General features: G+C 33.9%; 1 protein-coding gene across 1 annotated transcript in view; it reads left to right on the top strand.

Annotated features, from left to right (window-relative positions):
- CSMD1 (CUB and Sushi multiple domains 1) overlaps window positions 1-25,362 on the top strand; it is a 963,767-nt gene that overhangs the window by 895,896 nt on the left and 42,509 nt on the right. Inside the window, exons 51-54 of the mRNA XM_054179968.1 lie at window positions 5,933-6,127; window positions 6,914-7,087; window positions 13,595-13,768; window positions 16,925-17,098. Coding sequence (XP_054035943.1) covers window positions 5,933-6,127; window positions 6,914-7,087; window positions 13,595-13,768; window positions 16,925-17,098 — 717 coding nt within the window. The remainder of the gene's footprint in view (window positions 1-5,932; window positions 6,128-6,913; window positions 7,088-13,594; window positions 13,769-16,924; window positions 17,099-25,362) is intronic.

A 25,362-nucleotide genomic window follows, 5' to 3' on the forward strand; every position in this document is an offset into this window, starting at 1 on the left:
TGGTGTCATTTATTCCAGATAGTATAATTTGGATAATGCTCAAAAAAGAAAGGAAAGGATGTACAAGCATGAATACAAATTTAAGGGTTTAAGCTGTAAGTATAGGTACCTGAGAAACACTGTCTTAGCTATTGTCAGTATTTTTACATACCTGTAAAGTACTCTTATGATGAGTAATAAGTTTCCATCTTTCTAAGAATAAAATAATATTTAAAAAACCCCAAAACTAACACACCAAAAAACCAGAATAATGTTTTGGGCATTTCTTGTCTATTCCATTTCATCACGTGTGATTTGAATTTTGTCTGCTACTATGGAAATGCAGATGATGATTCTTGCAGTGCAGAGTTGAAAAGGGAAAGAATAAAATTAAATTTCCTTCTCATGACATAACATTTTGCTATTAATATATAAATTTGCATTATTATACCATGATTATTACATTTTGTTTGCAACTAATTAGTGAAAATTATTCTTGTTATTATTTAGTGCTTTTCTTTCTTCAGAATATATACCATAAAGTGTAGAGGAATAAGGTCTTCCAAAGCATAGGCTGGAAGATGGAAACAGAAAAGGACTTGGCAAAATTAAGATATGCTCCTCCCTAAATTTATTCCAGAGCCACACTTGCATATCCAAGTTATTTATTGAATAGAGAGAGAGACTCATGCTTGCAATAGTATCCGTAGCTATTTTGTAAAGAATCAAAGCCATCTAAGAGTGTTGGTGAGGGTCAATCCATTTTTCTTTGGATGTAGATTTTCATATTTATATTTTAAAAATATTTTTCACTATGTCTTTGTTTTCCTGTTGTGTCTTTATCTTTCCTCTAATTTTATCTTTTTATAATTCCTCTAATTTAGAAATCTAGATTTTTCAGTGTTCTAGAACTGATTTTCCTTTTTTATCTTGTGCAGGGTTTTTTAACTCCACAGCAATCAGACTTCTTAGTTGATTCCATTAATGTCTATTCCTAGGTTGAATCTGAATGCTTACTTTTTCTCTGAGTAATATAAACAGTTGCTTGAGACCAGTTTTAAGAATTGAAAAGCCAGAAAGCACAAATTGTGCCTGATTCTGTAAGTAGTAGAAAATGCATGGTGCAGTAAGAGGAAACTACTGAAAAAAAATGTTAAGGGATCTGAATCAGAGCAGGAGGTCATACTAAGTCTGTTCTGAAGGCAAGGAGAACTTTATTCTCTGTTTAGTATGCATACTTCAATGATGTTAGCATTTGTATTTCTTTCTTCCAAAATTCTTGTTCCATGAAAGAAATCTCAGTCAAGAATTTACTTTGACAAACAGTGACCTGGAGTACTGGAAATTTCTGCTAGTTGGAAATGTGGTTAAGTCCCAGTGTTTGTCCCAGGGAGAGTTTAGGTATGTATGATGTGTCTAAGAGGAACTATGGTGGTGAACATTAGCACATAACTCTCTGAAAGTCAAGCCTTACTATTTTCCATGACAAAGCAACATAAAAAGAATAGAATAGAATAAACCAGGTTGGAAGAGACCTTCAAGATCATCGTGTCCAACCTATCATCCAACACCAACTAATCAACTAAACCACGCAACCAAGCATCCTATCAAGTCTCCTCCTAAACACCTCCAACGATGGTGACTCCACCACCTCCCCAGGCAGCCCATTCCAACGGGCAATCACTCTCTCTGTGTAGGACTTCTTCCTAACCTCCAGCCCAGAAATGTTTTCTGGGCTGATAGAAAACATTTAATTTTATTTTTTTTAAAAATACAGATATTTCTGCATGCTAAAAAATGCCTAATGTAAATTGATAAGAATATTAAAATTGTGATTAGTATCCAGTTTTAGAGTTTTGTTAAACATGTGATATTAGAATTGCCCTAAGAAGTATGCAATAAAATGTAATTAAGGTAGGATCTGCTTAATGCAAAGCTGAACTTTGAGTTCTGTGTGTTCCACTGCTTTTTGACCAGATCTAGGGAACTGTGCCAGAGAGTGAAAAAATAATGGCGGCAAATGTTATGATTTACTTATGTTTCTCTCGAGATCAGAAGACTGATTGTATTCACTTATTGCAAGATCAGAATGCCTTTTTTTTTTTTTTTCCTGATTGTGCCAACATAGTCAGACGGTTCTGTGAAGTCTAAGTATCACAATTTCCAAACCAAGAGTCTGAATATTTACAATATTATTCTGTATTTCTATATAGGTATGTACAGGTACCTATATGGGTTATTCTCCATGTGTGTTAGTGCCAATGTGAGGACAAGTATGTGTTTATTAACAGAAATGCTGAAATAGGATAATTTGTTAGCCTCTTTTCTTACTTGCTTTCCTTTTTGTGTACATAAGTGTATGCATAACCTAGGAAAATGAGTTTGTGCTTAATTTTTCTAATATTTTAATTGCCTGGGATGATCCCTGTAACTGCAGGGACCCCCATTATCCCTTTAATATACTCATTGAGAGATTTAAATTGGGCTCTTCGTTGGTTTATGGTGATTTCTCCAATATCAAATATATTAAAGAGCAGCTAATGATACCTTTGCATAATCTGCAGATTGCAGATTTTACTGTAGGTATTTTTGGGAGCTATGTTGTGCTGAACTGTAACAGTGATGGTTCACACATTGCTTTTTATCCAGAAATTAATGGAAAAATAATTAGAAATTTTAGAAGCCTCCTTTAGAATTTTTAATACTTTTTTTACAATATCTATTTATAGAACTATGAATCATAAGTAGTTCTGAATAAAGCATCAATACAAAAATGAATTTGTTAGGATAAATAGGAAGAGATTTGATGCAACCTCATCATAGATATTGCACAATTGCTGGGGTTTATGTGAGTTAAGACATTAAGAACCATACCAAATAATTGCCCTACATTTGCTTTAATAAATTCTGAGGCCAGTAAGTTATTTTTGGAGTATGTTTTCAAGCTTTGGTATGTAACATGAAGTACTTATCAAGGCTTAGTAATTATTTAGTGAACTATAGTAAAAGAGTTAATTAGTATAGGCATTTTATATTTTCCTAGATACATTAGACTAACAAGAGATTGATATGACATAATGGACTGGATTGACAGACTCATTCTGAATACCATGGGATCCTTTTCTTTATCTGTTTTGAAGTTTTGAACCCTTTTGCATGTTGAATGACAAGAAGTGCTTAATTATATTTTATTTTATTTTTTTTAAACCAGCATACTGAAACTGTAAACTTGCTCAAGTGACGCTGTTTTGGTTTTAGTTCTTTGTTCTTTGATTCCACGGTATATGGGATTATTTGGTTTCCTCCTTATTTTGGTTAGCTTCTTATTTTGGTTTCCTTCTTGTTTTGCTAATACTTATGAATTCAAATCATGCTAGTCTCTTGAGCATAATACATAACTTGATAATAAACTTGATCTTTTAAATATAATAGTGAATTTAACTTAAAAAAGCAACATATTTCAACAAAGTAGTTCCAAGTATTGCATTTTAAGTCCACAATACAGTAAGACGAAAATGCCCTTTCCCTTCCTTTGTGATTACCTACCTGCTGATGAGCAGTAACCAAATATCAGATGCCATTACATTTTCAAATAATAGTAACAAGGTCCTGTAAATGATACATTTTTCATATTTTTCCATCATATGCATTGCACTTGGGTTTCTCTGGTGTGCTTTTGGGCTTTTTTGGGGGGGGGGGTGTGGTTTGCTTCCCCTCCCCACCCCCCCCACCCCCCCTTAAAACAATTACTACATTCAGAGAGATATACATTTAGAGAAAAATGAACTTATGCAATCATTCATAAACCATGTGGACAAAATCGAGCATCATTTGGTATTCCTTTTTTGTTGTTACTGTTTCTTGAAGGATGGGGAAAGCAATAAATCAAAATCAGTCCCTGTAAAATTAAAACTTTTCAAGCACCAGTTTTATTTGATTACATCAACACAGTATATAAGTATATTCTGAACTCTGTAATGTCTTCAGTGGGAAATTGTGCAATCATGTATCAGAATCTGATAGGTTTCTGAAAAGTGTACACAATATTCTAAGTGTATTTGTAGCTAAAGAAAGAATAAATTATGTACTAATCTCAGTATGGAGAGGAAATAGCTATGTGGCTTATTTACATATACTGAAATAACTGAGCCTCTTATCTCTAACTATCTTAAGATATCACTTATGATTAAGACAAAAATTTTTGCTATTAGGCAAAATAAGAAGGTTGCTTTAATCCTTAAAAGATTAAAACTATTACTTGAAAGAATAAGTGAGAAAAATGTTGAAGTTGAAGCATATTTTGTTATGCATGATTTTCACTCCAAGATGTCAAGTGAAACATTTTAATGCACCTGTGTTAACAGCAAATAACAAAAAAGTTGGTTTATAAATTATGATATTTGAGTAGCTATAAAACACATTTCAGTATTAGTATCATATTAAATAATATTAGGAAATGGTAAATCCTCCTTTAACCTGGGATGCTGTTCATAACTAGTCAGAGCATTGTTATAAAGGCCAAAGTGAAGATCTGTTATGTTTCAAAGTCGTTGTACACTGGCACTCATTCCTAAGATACATTGAAAAAGGCTAAGAAAATGCTCTACAATTCCAATTCATTGTAACCTTGTAATATGTCATTTAGATTGTTTAATTCATACTCATGATAAAATCACTTAACACCTCTCAGGCAGTGTAAAGTCCACAGAAAATGTAACTAGTTTTTGTCAGCTTTATTAGTTCTTTCCCTGGTAGAATGGTGTAAATTTGTTACAGCACAGATCATACTCTATTTCATCAGTATATTCTGGGGTTTTTACACGCTCCCTCCTAATGCTTTTGTCATACAATAAACAGTATAGTGACTTGAACATATTGGACCAAATGTCAGAGGTAATGACTCCTTAGTATATGAGATATTTAAAATGTGTATCATGTTTATTTACCAATGTATACAGAAAACAAAAGAAGAACTAAATTTCTGTTATATTTCTTTTGATTTATTTTGCCTCAAAAAATAAAGCTTTTCTCAAGTGTTGCTGTGGCAGCAGATTTTTCTAAGGTATTCTTTGGGGTATAAACAGTTACTAATTCATTCAGATTTTTTTCTATAGCAGAGAAATTCTGTAACATACCAAATACAGATGTTTTTAAATAATAAATGTCTTCATAAAACTAGTCTAATCTTTACAGATTCATAGACACATTAAGATCAAATTCATATTAATTTGGTAAATATTCTGTGTACATCTTCTTAAATTGCAGGGCATCAGACTGAAACTGGGAAGTATTTTTAAGTGCTAGATATGGTTGGTAGCTATATTAAACCTTAGGAAAAACATAAATGACAGTTCTTGTATACTGGCAGTAACTGCATTCTTTTATGAAATGTGAAACACTGAAAACAAAAGAATTGAAATTACTCAAAATCTCTCAAAATGTTGTCTTTATTTTTGATGTCAAGTGTTCTAAACTGAAAGGTAATAATTTTTCTGGATAACCACGGTATCTCATTTTATAGAAATTACCATTTAAATGTGTGCTCATAGCTTTTATGGCAGCCTGGTTTAAGAACTTGTTAGAGCTTTTCTGAAGTGAGTATCATGGATAGAAAAACAAAACACCACTTGAACCTCTGCAAAAATTACGTACCATTATTTGCTTTCCCTTTCACATCCACTGTAGTCTGAGCTGTGTTTTCTCTTTGAAATGTTTTAATAAATTGCATAACTGTATGTCATTGTTCCATTGCATCTCAATAAATGAAACTGTACTGCAAATTTCTGGTCAATTTGTAATAGTATATGATGTTCATGATTTTTCCTAGAACTTCTATTTCATAAGGGCTTACAATAGCCTCTGTTTTACATTGCAAAACTTCTGTCCCTAATGCAAGACATGTATCTATGAAGATAGGGAAGAATGCTAATATTTAAGTGTCCTTTCTTTGCAGCTGTAATTTGCCCCAACATAGAAACTCTGCTCTCAGAACATGTCGTCTGGAGACTGATTTCTGGGTCATTGAATGAGTATGGAGCTCAAGTCATGCTTAGCTGCACGCCTGGATATTATTTACTGGGTCAAAGACTCATACAGTGCAGGAATAATGGAACCTGGAATGTAGGCAATGAAAGGCCAAGTTGTAAGGGTAAGAATATTTTTTTAAAATACATGTTATATTTTATGAATGGTTTAAAACAGTTTTTAAAAGTATTTTGCTATCAATCTCCTCTAAGCAAGCAAATATGAAATTTTCATTAATTTGTTGAAATTAACTGATTTTTCTGTAAAATAGAATGTATTTCATCCAAGTAGTGCCAGATCAATATGGATTATGATCTATGTCTCACTAAGAATTTATTCAGCTACATAAGTATTTCCATCTCGTTTATCAATATATACATGTGAACAGTATCTCTGAAAGAACTATGAAACATAAAATGAAGGGGGTTCTGCTTTAACAGACACCTAAGTAGCATATCCATTTGTTTAAGAATATGCTAAACAGCTGCCTAACAAATCATAAGGTGGCTCATTATTCATGGAGTTTACCTAATTTAATTGGAATCAGTGTAATCAAAAATAATTTGTTTAGAACAATTCATTCTATTGCATTTTAGATTTGATTATATTTATTACAACATATGCATAACTAATTAATATTCAACATTAGCATTAGAAGCTACAGTGCTAGGCTACTTCACAAATTACATTAGCTTGACTTGATTATAGTCAAAAGGAATCTTTCCACTTCTGGAAAGTGGAAAGTTTCTTGTATAAGAAACTTTGATCATATATATTCTAATTATGACTAAGTTAACTGCACAGTGGTATGTACTCAATTTTATCCAACTTCTACCCAGTTGCATGTTGTTTTCTATACTGAAGTATCTTTATATTTTAGTTTGGTTTGTTGTTTGGGCTTTTTTTCTAGTTATCTCCTGTGGTGGCCTCCCATCTCCACCAAATGGAAATAAGATTGGAACATTAACAGTGTATGGAGCTACTGCAATATTCACCTGTAACACAGGATACACACTAGTTGGTTCTCACGTGAGAGAATGTTTGGCAAATGGTCTCTGGAGTGGTACTGAAACCCAATGCCTAGGTAAAAAAAAATAAAAAAAAATTTAAATTGTGAGTTTGTGTGCTTTTAAATAAATCCAGTATCAAGTACTAGAATTTAGTGGTTATCAAGCAACCGCATTTTTAATTCAGTGAAAAATAAAGATATCTTAAAATTGTGTAGTGCATATGATTCTATACTACTCTACTAGCATATAACTTTTTATTAGAATTTAAATTGTCTCTGATGCTTTTCAGACCAGAGAGATTTTCAAGTGCCTTGATTGCCCAGATTTACAGTACTTAGATTTGCTTTGTGGACCAGTCACAGGGTGCATGATGAAACTAAACTGGAAGACGAACTTCAGTTCAGGAGTATTTCTGATGCTTTCCAATTATAAATGAGTTTCAGCATATTCATCATTCAGTCAAGAAGAGATAGTCTGAAGTAAAGCAAACCCAACACCCTTCCAGACCTTGAGATATATAGAGTTTAGAACGTACACTCTCACTTAGTTTTATTCTTCAGGCACACTGTTTTTTCAGTCACCTTTGAGGCTCAGCAGTAGGTGTATTACTGGTTGTGGACAGTATATTTGCTTCTGGAATCTACCTGATTTTGCAGATTTTCTTCTTGCCTTACAGATGGATGTATTCAGTTTCTCTCAGGAAAGCAAGAATCTCTTCTTTCTTGTCCAGAATTCAAACTCACTTAAAGAGCAACTTTCTTCTCTGCTGCCTAGCCACAACGTTTTATCAAAACACATAGTATTCCATGCCAATCTAGCAGATTTTAAACAGAATTCTTTGGGCATCTATTATATGCAAGAATTGAATTGGTTTACAGAGGAATTTATTTTTAAAATGAAGAAACAAATTAAAACCCTTAGGGTAACATTGTTCAGAATAACCCATATTCCTGCTTTTTTTTCAGCAGTGGAACAGTAAAAGCATCATTTTGTAAGGAAATGGTAATAGCTGTAAGAAATTGTCAGAAATTATTCTCTATCCAGAACTCACTTCTTGTAAAAATGTCAAGTAGGCTTGAGCTAATTAGATACATGTCTAACAGTAACATTTGACTTAATAAATAAACCTGGCATCTACATTTACAGTAAGTCAGTGCCAATATGAATTTGTGAGAAATAATTTTTACAGGTACCTAAAGAACAGATAATGAAAGGTTGCTGAGCATTCCTTGAAACTGAATCCATTCTTAACCTTCTCAATGTTAATAGTTTAATATTCCTTCTGTGTTCAGATAGACATACATATATGATCTTTTCATGCCAGATTGCTGCTGCTCATTACTACACATCTATAAGTGATAAGTAGGTACTTACTCTACTTTGCCTAAATTTTCTAAGCCATTTTACTTTATAGTACCATCATAATGGATATTTTCAGTGAATGCTGTTACCATGGTGCAAAACTGAAAAAAAAAATAATAATATGGCTACAGCTTCTCTGGGCAAAACATAGAAGAGAGCTTCATTTTAAAATACAGAAACATTCATCTGGTAGGATATTCTATTAAAAGAAAAAAATAACATCTGCATTACAATAATCAAATATGACTACATGCCACCTCATTCATGGTTTCTTAAAGAGAAAGAATTTTCAAGTATCATAAATTTCATCTTAGAAGTTTATTAAGAAAAAAAGTATGGAAAGTGTCATTAGATAAACATGATTTTTAACAGAGTACTAGTGACAGCATCCTGCATTTCTGGAGATTTTTAATGCCTGAAAATGCTTTTAGAGAAAATATTTTTGAAGTTGCAAGCCACAAGACAGTAATGCACTGACAGATGCATAATAATTTAATCTCAATTAAATGAAACGTGGTATTGTCAACTGCCTATAAACTCCATTCATCAGTATAGAGCAGACAGTTTGATGTGGTATAGGTGAAATGCAAGAAATGTGCAAGCTGTATTGCAAAAGAAAAGAGCTACTATCTTTTTTTTCTTTTTTTTTAGATTTTAATACTATTCATTACCAGACTAGTGCCCAACACCTGCATTTAATAGTTTCAGACATAAAAATGTGTTAGTATTTATTCCTTTTAACTAACCTGAAATACCACTTCATTTGTCTGACCAATAATCTACTTATTTCTGCTTTTCCTTTTGAAAAGAGTATACATACAGGATAATTTGGCTGCCAACATGTGCAAACTAAATATGGAATCATAGAATCAACAAGCTTGGAAAAGACCTCAAAGATCATCAAGTCCAACCTGTCACCCAAGACCTCATGCCCACTAGACCATGGCACCAAGTGCCATGTCCAATCCTCTCTTGAACACCTCCAGGGATGGGGACTCCACCATCTCCCTGGGCAGCCCATTCCAATGGCTAATAACTCTCAGTGAAGAATTTTCTCCTCACCTCGAGCCTAAACTTCCCCTGGCGCAGCTTGAGACTGTGTCCTCTAATATTCAAATCTCAGTGATTTCTGCTTGCATTATAAATAACCCTTGCCTGTGGAAGCTTGGAAAAAAAAAATTTTTTTCTTCTATTCTGACTCCTGAGAAATCTATTTTAGCACTGAATACGCCAGAAGATTAACTATTGTAACCATAAATTTAAATTCAAATTGTACAGAGATGAAGAAGAGCTGGGCTAGCACAGTGAACAATTTCACTTTGTTCTCAAAGTCATTTTAAAGGCTACATGCTGTGTAGCCTTTAACTATTTGAGAAACAGCTAATAAGTTTACTGGATCTCATAGTTTTAAAAAGTCTGTGTCTGTATACAGCTTGATTTTAATTTATATAAAGTAATCTTTTTCTTATCAAGGAGTTATTTGCCTCATTTTGTCTGTTGTCTTGATTTTGTCTATTCCTTTTTTTCTTTTTCCCCTCACAAGTGACACTGAGATTGGTGTGCATGCCTATTATCTTATCCCTTTGGTCATAATTAAAACCTCTTTCTTTTCCACCTGACTATTTGTATTTCAAATTATTTCTGCAGATCTATTCCTGCTTGTAATGAACACAGGAACTCTTTCATGAACTATTACTGCAGTAAAAGCAATGCTTGCCTTATACTTTCTAATTCTTCTTCTAAAAAAAATTGATGGATGTTGGTTTCCATTTAGTTAATTGCATTGTTGAATGCAGCCCTATGCTTAAACTGTTTGTCATGGATTAAGTTGAACCTGCTGCAGTTATTCATACCATGCTGCAGGCACTCCAGCTTCAAAAATTAAAAGTGCTAACTGAAGCATGGATTTACCTTACTAGACAAAGATCACATTCAGATCTGGAAGATTGTTAATCACTGTTTAGCCTTTGCTGTTTCAAAGCTCTACAAGCACCAAAAACAAGCTCTACAGCACCAAAAATGCTGCATAGCACCGAGTGTGAAAGTGTAAATTTGAGTTATCGCATGCATTCTGCAGAGGTCGTATTTCTGCTCTTCCCACCTCTACATTGTCTCACATAAGCGATATTTACACCATTTATTTGGCTGCAATTTAGAGCCCAATTTAAGATCCTAAATATCCAAGAAGGTCAATGGAACTGTGCAAGCTACTCCAGAGAACAATTCAGGAAAGATAAATTCTTAAATTTTAAAGCTAGATGATGTGAATGCCCCCAGTTGTGTATTCCTAAATTTCAAGGACAGCATGCACCAAATTTATTTCTAAGGTGCCTTTAGGACTTACCTGAGTTCTTTTAAATTCAGGATTCAAACACCCGGTGAGTTATGAATGAGCTTTTCGATTTCAAAGGAATGGTAATGAGTCAGAGTTGCTTTTTACCTACACTGTACCTGCAAGAATATAACTCAGGACAGCTATTGATGAAAATAGGTATAACTTTATGTTACCCACTGGTCTGTGTAGAATCAATTTATGATTTCAGACCATCTGAGTACACTAATTCCTATATCTCAGGAAAGGGTTTGTCAAAGACTTATTATTTGTCTCAAAAGAAAGCTAAAACCAATGACTGCAGTTAATGAGTCCAAAGGTAAATATAAGACTGAAGTCTTCAGGTGGTTGGTATTAAATGTATTTGTTTTTCATAATTATACAAAGATAAATATGAATCATTAGGCAAGCTCTTTTCCCAGTTTCACTCACACTGCTGATATTTCACATCTTTTCTTTTTTTTCCTTCCAAGTATAATCTCAGAAAACATACCTATTTGTGTGCATGCTTTGTGTATTCAAGTGATGCACATGTGGGGAACACAGAAAATTGGAAGCATTTAAGTTTTCTTAACTCCATCTCAAGTACTGGTTGCATTTAATCATGCACTAAAGTATTTTATTAACATTTTTTTTCCTGAGTTTTTTTGACTTTCATGTGGAAAATTATATATAAACAAGTCAAGGGCATACCTTAAAACTTAAACTTAACTATAAGCCACTCCATACCCTTTTAATGAGTTTTTAGTAATCCATATCTCATGTAATTTTATAATTCTCTACATAAACCACTATTCTGCTGCTTACCATGCCTATGTAAAAACATACAGTTATGTATTTAATATCTCATAGGTAAACCACAGTATGATATTGGCTTATATTTCAAATTCTTATTACCAAAAAAAGTATCTTATTTTATTTTGTTCCACTTACTGAACCTGCCTTGAACCATGTAGAGAATTTCCCTAATTCTTGAGAACATATTCTATTAAAAAAATCCACTAGCAGCTTACTTAATTTTCTTTTTATGTAGTTTTAATTGATTGGGAAATTACAGACATTTTGTGTTATTGCTGTGCTCTTTCAGTTCTTGAGTTGTAAGGGTATTTAATTTAAATGAGTCAAAATTCCCAGAAAAATCATTAAATCCACTAGCTGGAATGATCTGTAAATTAAATGACTAGCATAATAAGTGCAACAACTTGTTAAATCCCTTGGTAAGTGCATGATACCTTGTATTTTACATGATGCCAGTTGATACTGCTCGATTGTCTTTCCTTTTGAAATTTCTTGTGTTTCCATGTGTTTGGGTTTACTTCAGCAACTGATTTCAATGTTGCACTGTTTAGATGTAGAATTTTTTTTAAGATCTAATGTATTCCATTCCATTTTATATAGATATAGTTTATCTTATCCCATTTTTCTACTGTTTTCATAGATTTATTTTTCCAAAATCTGCAGTTTTCCCAGTTGTCTGAATGACAGATTTCATAATTGACCCAATACCTGAATATTTATGGCCATGCAAAGTTGTTTTCTTTGGAAGAAACTCTGAAGTGAGGGCATATGTCACTGTTCTGCTACTTTTGACCATGCTTGAAAGATGGGAACAACTGCAGTTACTGGAAAAAGAAAAATAAATTACAAATTCAGATTTTCAGTGAAGGCAAGATGCTATCTCAATTCAGTCCATGGAAAAAAATTAGGGAACAAGTGTTAGGAACTAATGTCATTTCCAGACATAGGCAAAACAAAAAAATAATTTGCAACAGACAGGGTAGAACAATCAAAAGCAAACTTTAATAACCTTACTGTCTTTTTCTGATGACTGTTTCATTGGTGGCAGATTTCAGCAGTAGATTTCTTTCATTTCAGTAATGGAACAATAACATTTTTATTAAATATTTTTCCCATTTTTTAAAATGAGCTTAGATTTGCCTTCCCCCCCACCTTCCCCCCTTGTTTTGTTTGTTGGAGGGGTTTTGGGGGGTTTTGTGTGTTTGGTTTTTTGGTTCCTTTTTATGTTATTACCATTTTAGTGTCTGTCTTCTAATGTCCAAAGGTCTGTTGTTGAGAAATCAGTGATTTCTTAAATATGTATAATAACAAGGGCTATGTTTTTCTAACAAAATAACACCAGGACATGCAAATAAGCATAAAACTTCATTATCTCTCCTGTTAAATCATTACAACAATGCTTGGACATATGTTTGGCTAAAAATCTCCAAGACAATTTCCAAGGATAATTTGAGTTAGCTTAAACCAGTACTGAACCTGGTAGGCAGTTTGCTAGCAGCTGTGCCCATTTGAAGGGCACAAGATTTTCTTCTTTTGGATGTAGATTTCTTTGTGTTGGATGGTGTTTGCCAGCAAATGGTCACAACCATGTTCAGTATATCAGCCCCAGGCAAATCATGAATAAAAGAAATGAAAACTCCATGATGAAATAAGAGTGTGAGTTTGAGAGTTACAAGCCTTTTCATTCACACTGCTTTGAGGAACCTTTTCACCTTGCTAAGGTAAAAGGAGCAAAAGTATCTATGCTAAAATTGTCAGTTTCTAGCAATTAAACGGAATGATTTATAATTTCAGACATTTGCAATTTACATTTCCCAGACATTCTTCTGACAAATGTGTCATTTCTTCAACTATAAATATGAAAATAAAACCTCTTTGAATATCACTTCACCCCCCCAAAATAGTAGGAGAAATATGATATGTAGTTTTGACACCTAGGAGCATTTTTTTCCGTACAGTGCCATATTTGATTCTAATATATTGTTTGTCATAAGCAAGGAAAAAAGTTCATTTTCTTATTGACATTCTTGTAAATGTTGGCAACATTTGTAAGAATATATGGTTTTGATGGGTGGTTCTTTTATTGTAGCTGGTCACTGTGGTTCTCCGGACCCAATTGTAAATGGTCATATTAGCGGAGATGGTTTCAGTTATCGTGATACCGTGGTCTACCAGTGTAATCCTGGCTTTCGTCTTGTTGGTACATCAGTCAGAATTTGCCTACAGGATCACAAGTGGTCTGGACAAACTCCTGTTTGTGTCCGTAAGTATCATTAATTTCTCAATGAATTCTTACAGTGATTGACTGTGGATTAGATGTTCGAAGCTTTTTGAGGTACTCACATCACATCCTATTAGACTTGGTTTTAATTACAGGAGTCATTATGATAATCTGTTTAACTCAGTTTCTAATCTAGGACAGACTGAATAACTATCTCCACTAATTTCAGATTTCCATTGATTGAGAAACAGAATGACAGGCATTGAAGTGGATTGAACAACAGGCTGCAGCTGTATAACTTTATCTATCTCTGTCTCTCTTGCTCCAGGCATAATTTCCCTGTCAAGTGAGGGCTTATGAGCCTTTCCCCTATTTTTTTCACCAGGAATGGATAAAAGTGGAATAGTGTTCATCTGTGCATGCCCATGTTTCCAAATTGGCCTTCTAATATTTCCCAGTGTAAGCCCAGGCATGTTATTAGATTATACCATGTCTGTTATGGAAAAAGAAAAATGTTTACTTTTTAAATACCCTATAGTAGGATTTTTATTAATTTTTTTTGTCTCTTAATTCACCTGCTTTTGAAAATCCCATTCAACAACTAGTAGGATCATATTTCAGCCAAATGCTTTTTGGAAGATCTTTTTTGACTTATGAGTAACAGCATACATAACGCAAATCATGAGGACATAGTTTGAGGGCCATGGTGATGTTAGGTTGATAATTAGACTGAGTCCTCTAATATACAAATCTCAATGATTTCTGCTTGCACTTTCTCCTCACCTTGAGCCTAAACTTCCCCTGGCACAGCTTGAGACTGTGTCCTCATATACAAACCTGTTCCTGTGCCTTCAGGAGTTCCTGTTTAAAGTAGGTCCAACCATCCTGGACCCCTTTGTTCTTAAGGGCTGCTAGCCAGGGTACTCTCCAAATTAGTTGCTTAAGCCGAAGTCTGCCCTCTGGAAGTCCAAAGTGAATGTTCTGTTATTGCTCCTCCTTATTTCCCTGCATATTGAAAACTCCACTATCTCATAGTCGCTGCACCCTAGACGGCTTCCTACCATCACATCTCTGACCAGCCCTTCTCTATTTGGGAGCAGCAGGCCAAGCAGAGCCTGACCCCTGGTAGGCTCACTTAACAGCTGCATCACAAAGCTGTCATCCATACACTCTAAGAACCTTCTGGACTGCCTCCTCACCGCTGACTTAAGTTCCCAGCAGATGTCTGTTAGGTTAAAGTCACCCACAAGGACAAGGTCTGATGATCTTGAGACAGCCTCCAGTTGCTTATAGAATATTTTATCAACTTCTTCATCCTGGTTGGGTGGTCTATAATAGACTCCAACCAGGATGTCAGTTTTGTTAGCCATTCCTCTGATTTTAACCCACAGGCACTTCAATCCTTTCATCCTCTACCTCAAGTTCTGTGGCATCAAGAGTTTCCCTAATATTCAGGGCCATCCCTCCTCCTCTTCTCCCTCACCTGTCTCACCTAAAGAGCTTGTAACCATCCAGTGCAGTACTCCAATTGTGTGAATTGTCCCACCATGTTTCTGTAATGGCAACTACCTCATAGTTTTCCTGGTGAACCAAGACTTCTAGTTCCACGGTCTAAGACAGATGTATTATTAAAGACTGTAGTATATATTTGAAATTTATGTTACATTAAGTAGTTTGATTTTGCAATGTAGTGGGCATATGTGTAATTCCTTAGCAAGCAGTGATTTCAGACATGCCAAGTGTATCTGCTTTCCCATGATACCTTAGATATGTGTGTGGGTGCACCTGCATTTGTGTGCATACATGCATAGGGCAGTTATTTGTATAAGGATGAAGGAGGCAATTTATAATTGCCATTTAGATGGTGTAAAGCCAATAGCAGTAAACTTTATTTGAAATGTCATGGCTACTGCTTGGGTAGACAGCATTAAATTAATTGCACAAATCCTAGTGGTGGTTGAAAACACTGTTATGCCAAAGTTTACTTTGCTGATTTGATGATTTCTTTTTAGGAAAGATGATTTTAATAACTTGTTTCTGTGTGAATCCACCTTTTGCAGTGGATCAGGTAAATGATACTTAGTGACTATCATGGAACACTGGCAAAACTAGAGAACTGCGTACAGTGCTTAAGATGCCAGTGTCTGAGATCTTTAGTTACTGAAAAATGTTATAAAAAAGTGTCCTGTCAAGAGTAATGAGTTCTAAACAGAACTGACAATAGGGTTTGATTTTGTTGAAAGGGGCAACTGAATGGAATTATCTTTCATTTTGTTAAAAACTAAGACATAGAATTTGTTCAGCCTTTCTTTGTGTGTGATGTTTTGTTTGGGGTTTTTTGGTTGGTTGGTTTTGTTTGGTTTTGGTTTGTTTTGTTTTTAATGTGAATTATATTAACTGATTTTCTATGACCCTGGAAATTCCTTGATTTATTGAAACTTGATCATCTGTAAGAATTTAAAAATTCAGTAGCTAGGCAAGCGTAAAGTTGATCCTATACATGTAGCAATATTTTATTCTGGTGTATAGGGTTTCATCTTCAAATGCTGTAAATGAGATTGTACAGGAAGGATTCAAGTAACTTAAGTAGATTTATTTACACAATTTAAGGGCTAAAGACACATGTTGATACGCAGAAAGTGTCCTATTTAATTCCCAAATATAGTGGGAAAGATTTACTCCCAATAATGATTTCTCTATCGCCAGAAGAAAATCTGATTGAAATGGTTACTACTGCAGCAAAGCAATGCAAGAACTTGGGAAAATGAATGCTTCAGAACTCCAGAATACTCTGAAACAGTCCATGGAATTAAGCTTGTTTTGTCTGACTACATTTTGAAGATTTCAAGGAAAAACTAATTTTTGTTTTTCTTCTTAATTTATGTTGAGGAAATATAGTAAACTCTTTTTTTAAGGTCTCACATGTATCAGATGGGTGTAAAGATGTACGCATGTATATATATATATAAAAAATTATTTATATTGCAACTTTCAACATGAGGTAAAAATATATTATAAGTTTTATTAAAAACAAAATTTTTCTCCTAGACATTTGGAATTCTGAATAAATACATCCTATTTTTCTTTTAAATTCAGAAGGGAAAAAAAACAAAACAACATAAGAGCTCCACTTACAAGAGATTCCATGGAACAAGACCTTTCATTTAGATGCTAACCTCCTTATTTTTCTTTTAACAGCAATTACATGTGGACATCCTGGGAATCCAGCTCATGGAATGACAAATGGTAGTGAATTCAATTTAAATGATGTTGTAAATTTTACTTGCAACACTGGGTACTTACTTCAGGGTGCTTCTCGAGCACAGTGCCGAAGCAATGGGCAGTGGAGTAGCCCTTTACCCAACTGCCGAGGTAAGAAACTTTCATATATTCACTGTTCTCTAATGACTTATTTCAGGCGTGATCCTTTATCTTGCCTTCAAAACACTGGAATATAATTCAGACACCTGGCCTTTCAGAACTTATGGTCACTTTTATTTGAGTTTTTGCATTTCTATACTGGAAAATGGAGTTAGGGATAAGTATTGGGGAAGCTTAGCCTTTTCACTCTTTTACCTCAAAATTTTCAGTCTGCAATCCCTAACACTCAGTTTATAGACATATAAGATGTACTTCATATCACAAAAGTTAAATTACATTAATCAATTACAATTGGCTAACTGGCCTGAATTACTTGCCCTAGAGTATGGTTTCCATAAATGGTCGATTACTTCTACTTAAACATGCTTACACAAATAATTTGTGTATTATGCATTATGTATTTATGCATTAGAAAAATAATAATCTAGTAATTCTTCTGTATTTCTGAAGGGTGTTCATAACTGCAGCCTGAATTTTCTTGCCTGCCAAAAAAGAAAAAGGCAAGGGAAAAAAAGTAAAATTTAGGTTGTTCTTTGGTTTTGTTTTTTGTTTGTTTGCTTTGCAAAGAGAAGTCTGAGTTTGGCTACTGATATGGTCTGGGTAAAATGGCGATGTTTAAGAGGTGAGAATAAAGCAAGGTTTTTGGTTACGTATCTGTGTATCAAATGTATATGTTAGAAAAGGACAATAAGAAACCATTTAAAATAATAATCCAAAGTTCTCAGATTTCATTGTGCCTTTATAATTTATTCGTCCAGATGCCAGTAATGTAATTAAGATTAAAAGGGAAACAATACCTTTATCATAGCACTAAAATCTGTTTATTAATCTGTTGTTTGTATGTCATGTGCCCCAAATCGGTTGTATTGGTGCAGTACGTGCCTTCTTGGTGAAATCCAGTATCATGTTGATGATATTTAATAATATTGTGAAATGCTTTCTTCTGAATCCCTGAGGCATATTGCATACCTTCCAGCTATGAAAGAGTAAAATTGTCAGCAAGGTGAAAGGCAGGGCATGAGGTAAATCGTGTAAGATATCCTGAAAGATTTCAAAAGCTTGGAGAAAAGTTTTTTGAAATACTGTATATGCTCCATTGCTCTTTTTGTGAAGGCTCTAGAAGGAAATGTTTATAATGGATCTCATTTTAAAATGATGTAGCTGCTTATATTCCCTTTTCAAAGCTGGAATTGTCGAGGTCCGTTCGTAACTTCTAACAACAGCACTCATTTCCAAATATGTAAACAAAAAAAAAACAAACTAAAAAATGCTTAGTCTTGGAGAAAACCTATGGAATATGCCAAGAAATAGAACACAAACATCAATTATTGATCAATTTATCTATGTATACATGTATGCATATACATGTTAAAAATTTTATCTTATACCTAAGATAGATTTTTGAGTGTTAGATTGGAATTGACAAGGCTGGCAAGATTTTCTTTTTGTGACATAATTTGGCAAATCTTTGCTAAATCATACATACTCTGAAAGGAATATCGTACAGGTCACTTAGGTTTTTCCTTAGGCTGATGACTCTTTCAGTTCTTCTGCACAAATTACATGTCATGCGTGAATGCTGACTACAAAATTAAGAAGATAAAGATTACTTTACAAATTCAAAACCCCATGATTTTTAAAGTAATCCCATTTTTCACTGTTCAGAATGCAAGTCATTAACTCTGTTGTTCTAGACAGGTCAACAAGTTAGACAACTTACTGAAAAGGGAGCTAACACCAAAGCAGATAAAATAATTTTTCCAGAAATGCAGTTGATAATAAGCTTTTCTTGAGTATTTTCTTTCACTGGAAAAATTATCATGAAAATGTTAGACCAATGTAAGTACTATGCTTTTCATGCTTTGTAACTTGTCTTTAATGTGCTGAAAGAAATTCCAGTTAACAAAGTTGGAAATTGTGCTAAGGATATTCATGTTGGGACTAAAAATCGTGTAATAAGGAATTAGCTTCAGCTCTTGGTAGTTTTATTTTCTCCACCTGTTGGTTTGTTAAAAGTCATATTTTATTACCATGTTTGTTCCTAACAATAATAATTAACTTTGGTGATTAGCTCATCATATATATAGCTGATGCAATTTCAAGCTCAGTGTGCGTGGAATTAGATCTTGCCTTCTCATTAAAGTAATACAGAGCTGGCAATTCCCTTATTCACCAGGCTTAGAATTTATTCAATTGACTTAACTAGCATAGCTATATCGTTATTGAAATGGAGAAACAGGAATTAGCAAACTGTTCCTATTTAGGTTCATGTACTTCCCCCCCACTGCCTTTATACTGTTGTGCCTCCTGTATACTTTCATTTTCCTTTTTAATTCATCACATGAACTTGAGTTTGGTCCAGGACAATCTATGGTCTGAAGTCTTGTTTAGGAAAATTGTTTTTTCTGAAAGTAGTGAGTATTATAAATGCAACTCTAAAAAGATCCATTCACTTAAGCATGTCAAACTTCTACCAGAATAGAGCAGTCCAGTGTTACCTCCAATGAGTGTCTACAATTTAGTCTGTTCTCATACAGGTTTGCCTTTCATTCAGTACCTCTTCATTCTTCCCTTTACTTAGTGTTTCTTTCTCTAAAGCAATAGTTGCTGGTTTGTTTTTTTTTTCCCAGTCACTGTCTTGTATCTCTTCCATCATGAACTGTGTCCACCTAATCTTGTCACCTACTGTTTGTCATTGACTCACTGTATTACAAAGCATAAAGTTGTTTAAGGGTTGCAATTACAGGGATTTATATGTTCTTAAAATCACTGTGACTTAAATATTTATGTAACTGCAGCTTGCAGTAGTGATCAGTATAGGGAATTAGTTGGTTTTTACACTGGAATGATTGATAATGATGCTTTTTATTTACAATTTGACGCAGTTTGGATTAAAGGATGAAGCTGCATAGTTCAGAATGACCAGAGATTCTTTTTGAAAAAAAAAAATGTTTAAAAGGTTAAATCTTGAGTTATATTATTTATATAATAAAAAAAACACACCTGAAAAGTTCCTTATTGATTAGATTTAAGAAATAATAAAGTGCATCTCAGTGATAAAATTGTACCAAAATGGTAATTTTACATCTACAGTTTAAAAAGATATAAAATCAAAATTCTACCAAGTAAAGGGCTTATAAGCATTTTTCTGTTAAAGAATTGGTTAGAACTTACCTAAAGGAAATAATAGAATTTCTTCTGGCATAAAACATTCCTGCTAAAATTGCCATTTACCTAATAGGTGAAAACCATTTGTATTAAAGTCCACTTTTAGTGATGAATTGTGAATTTGTTTAAGAAAGTAAATTTTGCAGCTCCTTAAATATACTGTTGGGAAGCGATTGATGTTTCTGGCAAACCTGTATCATTTAATTCCACAGAGATTTTATGTATGACCTTTCTTTCAAACCTCGGTTGAGTTCACTTGAGTCAAATAATGAACTTGGCTTCACTTCACTGAGACTCTGCATGCAGTTACTACAAAATACAGAGTACTGCTTGAAGCTATTGCAGATTATTATTTTATTTATTTTATTTTATTTTGCAGCTGAGCTATTATGTATGCAAGGGAAACATTTTCAGAAAATAAGGCTGGGTATTTCTCAGGCCATCTTTTGAAATTATGCATTACTTCTATCTGTTGTGTCAGTACTAGGTTAAGTAAGTCACTTTCAGGATATTTGCCAAAGAAATTATATGAGGTTTTCTGCCTGACAAAACATTGGTGCACCCAAGAGGTCATTTTTGCTGCTCCAGAGTCATGTGATAAAACACTTTTGTGAAAGAAAGCATTTAAATCTATTTGTATATTCTAAATGTGCTGAAAGCATTGAACTGCTTTATAATAGTATTTCCCCCCCCACTCCAGAATTCTGATAATCTAATAACTATTTCATCTCTTCTGGTAAATTGTCTTGACACAGCAAGTAAAACCTCTAATTCATTAAAATGAACACTTTTTAATACTGAATTTTTAATATTTCTTCTGAGGTAATATAATAATTAAAACATCTATATCTTTGTAAAACTCATTTTCCCACTGTTTCTTTCACAAGTGGGGGGAAAAAAAAGCAACAAACCCTGGTGGGGTACTTTGTGAGATACAAACCAAAACAACCCACCTTTTGAAATACTTGAAACAATAATGTATCTTTAAAATTTATATTCAAATGTTTTAGAGTTTTGCAATAGTCTTTCTGGAATGTTGAGATCACTGAAGAATGATTTTAAAATCATAATTTGCAAGATATACAGACTCTACCTTTGCTTTTATTTATTGGACAAAGAACATGTTAAGTAGTCCGTTTGTTTGCCTTTAAACTGACATCAAATGTGATTGGAAAACTCCTCATAGCCAAACCTCTGCTCTTGCAAGCAAAATTGCACGGGTAAGACTTTGTGCAGACTGAATGTTCTTCCCCAGAACTAGCTATGAAAATATCAAATCCTAAACCAAATATATTCAATGTGGATTTTTTCCCACTCAGCAAGTTGGAACTGCTTTACATTTTGTCTTTGGAAGTGCAGAAAGCCAATCTTTGCACTTTGTACTTTTCATAATAACTCTTAACCACCAAAATGAGAGCTGAATCAGATGGCCTCATCAGGGCTCTGCAGTGCTGATTGCACTGCAGGTCATTTTTCCATATATTAACCTTGACGAGCTGCTGTATTAAACATCACACTTGACCACGTCTTCTAGAATGCAAGTATTTACAAGGAGATTTTCTTGCTCTGATTACTTAGCCTTGGCACTGGATAAACCATCCAATCACTTGCTGCTAGTCCTTAAGTTAGTGTTAGGTTCATTATATATGTCAAGAAAAGTGTATATCCTGTTCCTTTCAGAATCCATTATATTTTCTTGTAAATGAGTTTTAAGAGTTTATGTCCTATTAAAAACTTGTTAGTTAAAACCAGAAATGTTTTACTGAGAAAATCAATTTGGCATAGTTGCAGAGGTTTGAGCTGGCTCACATTCTCATCTCTATCAGTAACTCCAGACTATTTTATAGTGATATAGAATTCAGGTCTCTTTTTGTTAATTTATACTGATTTTGCAATGAGTTTCTACTTGTAAAGATTTTCCTTTCTTTATGCCATTACTGACAGATTCTATAAAAGTTTCATTTGACTTTTTGTCTTATCAGAAATCTGATAACTACAAGGAAAAGTCAAATTTGGTATGTGTTCTTTAGTGGTAATATGTTCCGCTCCTTCCCTGAAAAGAAAAATAAAGTTTTTGATGAGAACTGATAAAAGGGTGGGACAGATTAAGACTGATGACCAATTCTTTTCATCCAAAGATAAATAACTTTTGAATTTAAGCAGTTCTCAATCTATGGTGGTATCAAGGAATCATATGAGCTGAGAAACATGATATCAGGATCTTTGATTTTGGACTGATTTTAATAATGTACGTAAAAATACAAAACACTGTGCTTCCTAAATGGATAGCTTAGTTCTATGGCTTACATGGCTAAAATTTCTAAGATACTATCTCTCTCCACCTAGCTCATGGTGAAAAAAATAACAATAAGAACAGATTTCTATGTATTTGTGGCTTTGCAAATTGAAGTTGTAAACAGCAAATTTTTTTGTTTATTTTCTTTGGGGTTTTTGCTTGGGTTTTGTTGTGTGTGTTTATTTTTTCCCCTTCACTGAGAAGGTAAAGGTTATGTATTGCTGACTTCACACTGAACTTCGCTAAAAATCCAATCATATGTTCACAAGCAGTGAAAATGTTTCTCAGAATTTGTCATAAAGTTGGAGTGAATCATCTACACATCCATTCTGAGTGCCAGGCCCTATACATGTTCTAGATACCAATATTAATGAAATACTTTTCAAATAAAAAAGTTTGCAAACACTGTTGATCAGATATGGAAGCTTGTTTCTGTCAAGGGGAAAAAAAAAAAAAGGAAGAGAGAGTGAGAACAAGAAATGGTGTGAGTTATGTACTTTTAGATGATCATTTGACTTTTAAACAGAAAACTGCCTCAGGTACTCTGTCAGAGTCTTTTCATTTCTTTGTCCTCAAGGGTTTGACTCTACTCAGTGTGAGGTTCCAAAGTTTTCAGGGCAGACTTGAAGCATTCTTCTACTTTTCTCAACAGACTAAATTGAGAGTGCCAGAATTCATTTCCCTTGTAACCCTTGACAGCTGTCATTGAGAGAAAGCAATCTCCATCTACTCTCACCGTGATTTACAACTGAGTCCCCAGGGTGAAAGGCAATCAGGGAAACTACTGCCTTAGTTCTGTATGCTGACCAACTCAAATTCTTTTCTAAAGTGCTCCTTACTGCAGCCCTTCATAGAAACAGCACACTCAGATGTATATATTTAACAATTTAGAGCTGATCTTAAATGACACTGGAGAAATAATTTCGCTTACATTTTAGGTTGATGGACAATGGTTTCTTGCATAATCATTTGATAAGACTTCATGTATGATGCAAGAATTTTGTTGCACAGTGCACACACTTAAAGCATTCAGTGAGTTGCCTAAATAGATACTGCTGGTACAAGAATGAGAGCACTGGATCACACAGACAAATTGATACTTCGGGACTATAATATATTCCTTGAACATTCCATATTTCTGGTCTACATGTGGAATTGATTTTCTGTTCTACCTACTGTATTTCAAAGAGAGTTCAGATAGAATTGTTTTTTGGTAGCTTTAGGGCAACAGGTCCTCATGAAACTGTCTTCTTTTTTCTTGATTTCTTATATTGGCTTACCCATTAAACCAATGTTTCTGTTTTAAACATTTATATTTTGTTTTATTTTAATTTCAGTTGTACTAAATGATAGGGACATCTCTTGTGAATGCTTGTTAAAATTTAAACACAGAGAAAGACTGTGTGATCCATACAAAGGGAAGATTTTTATTTAGTTGTATTTGTGAATGTGCAAATCCTTCAGTAAGGGTGAGGAACCTTTATAAGTGCAAGAATTTTGAAATAGCCTTCATTCTTTGCTTCAATTTCAATAGAATATTCTGATTTTAAGATGGGAAGAATTTGGCCAAATATTTTCAATGTTCTGTTTCAAAGAAGCCAATGTTTATTTGAGTGCAGTAACAATAATTTTCACTAAATCATACATAAAAAAAAGATGTTTTCGCTCTTTCTTTTGAACAAAGTCTAAAATTCAGTTTTACTGTTTCTTCTACTGTGGTGGGTTTTTTTTATTAGTGTGAAATATTTATCCAGTATTTCACTCTCTGTTTTTATATAAAGCAGTTTATTACTTTGAGCTACAAATAAAAGAAGCTTTCAGTCTTATGGTTAAAAAAATAGTACTTTCTGACATTCTGGTGTTCTCATCTCACTGATGAGTTTTCCACATCCCTGATAGTCTATGGAGCCACAGTGCATTTTCTTCAATTTTGCTCTGGAAAGCCTTTTTCATTTTACTTTTTTCAAAGTGCATGTATATTCCTTGTGCCCTCCTAATTCCAGGAAAAGAGTACTAGCACATCTACTGCATTTTTCTCCCTCTTTCAGAACTCCAGGCCAGGCGTTTTTACCCCGGAGCAGCCTTAGCTTGAAAGCATGGTGTGAAGATAGCAAGCAATGTTCCTAACATTCATTCTGTCTTCATGAAGACTCTTGAGAAAACATAGCAATGTCTTTTTAAGATGGTGGTGGTAGACAAGCTTTACTTCGGATGTGATAAAATCTAAGCTCTTAATTTGTTTGGAGATTATCAAAGCAACTTTTAATGACCTCCCTGGGTTCTGGAGGTGGCTATTCTTTATGGCTCCTGTTCATTGTTTGTTAAAAGCAGAAGATTTTTCTTTTTAGTTTTAGTCAGAATAAGGTGTAAGAGGCATATTATCCTCTAACTTAGTCCTTAGCACCTTCAATTGCAATAAAGAGATAGGATTCCAGAAACTGCTTTGAAGACTGTTTGTTTTATGTTACTGTTTAATATTAAGAAAAAAAAATATGAAAAGGTTTGTATTTTCTTGTCAATGGAGAACTGTCAGAATCATGAAACTAAGGAAGAGCTCAGATCTATAGACAGTCTTTTGATTCAAAGACATGCAGCAGGAATAATAACGCTACTATACCCTCTTGCCAGAGCTGCAATAAGATGTGCAGTTAAGCTCTGATGTGTCCTAGAAGCAGTGAAAGGCAAAAGAAGCATTATGTTACTCTTGCATATTCAGGTATTTGAAACTGATAACCTTCATTTACAGGGAATTAGGTTACCTGTATATCCATATCATGAAGCAAAGAAAAAA

This window comes from Dryobates pubescens, chromosome 3 (genome assembly GCF_014839835.1).
Source record: "Dryobates pubescens isolate bDryPub1 chromosome 3, bDryPub1.pri, whole genome shotgun sequence".
Taxonomy (NCBI): domain Eukaryota; kingdom Metazoa; phylum Chordata; class Aves; order Piciformes; family Picidae; genus Dryobates; species Dryobates pubescens.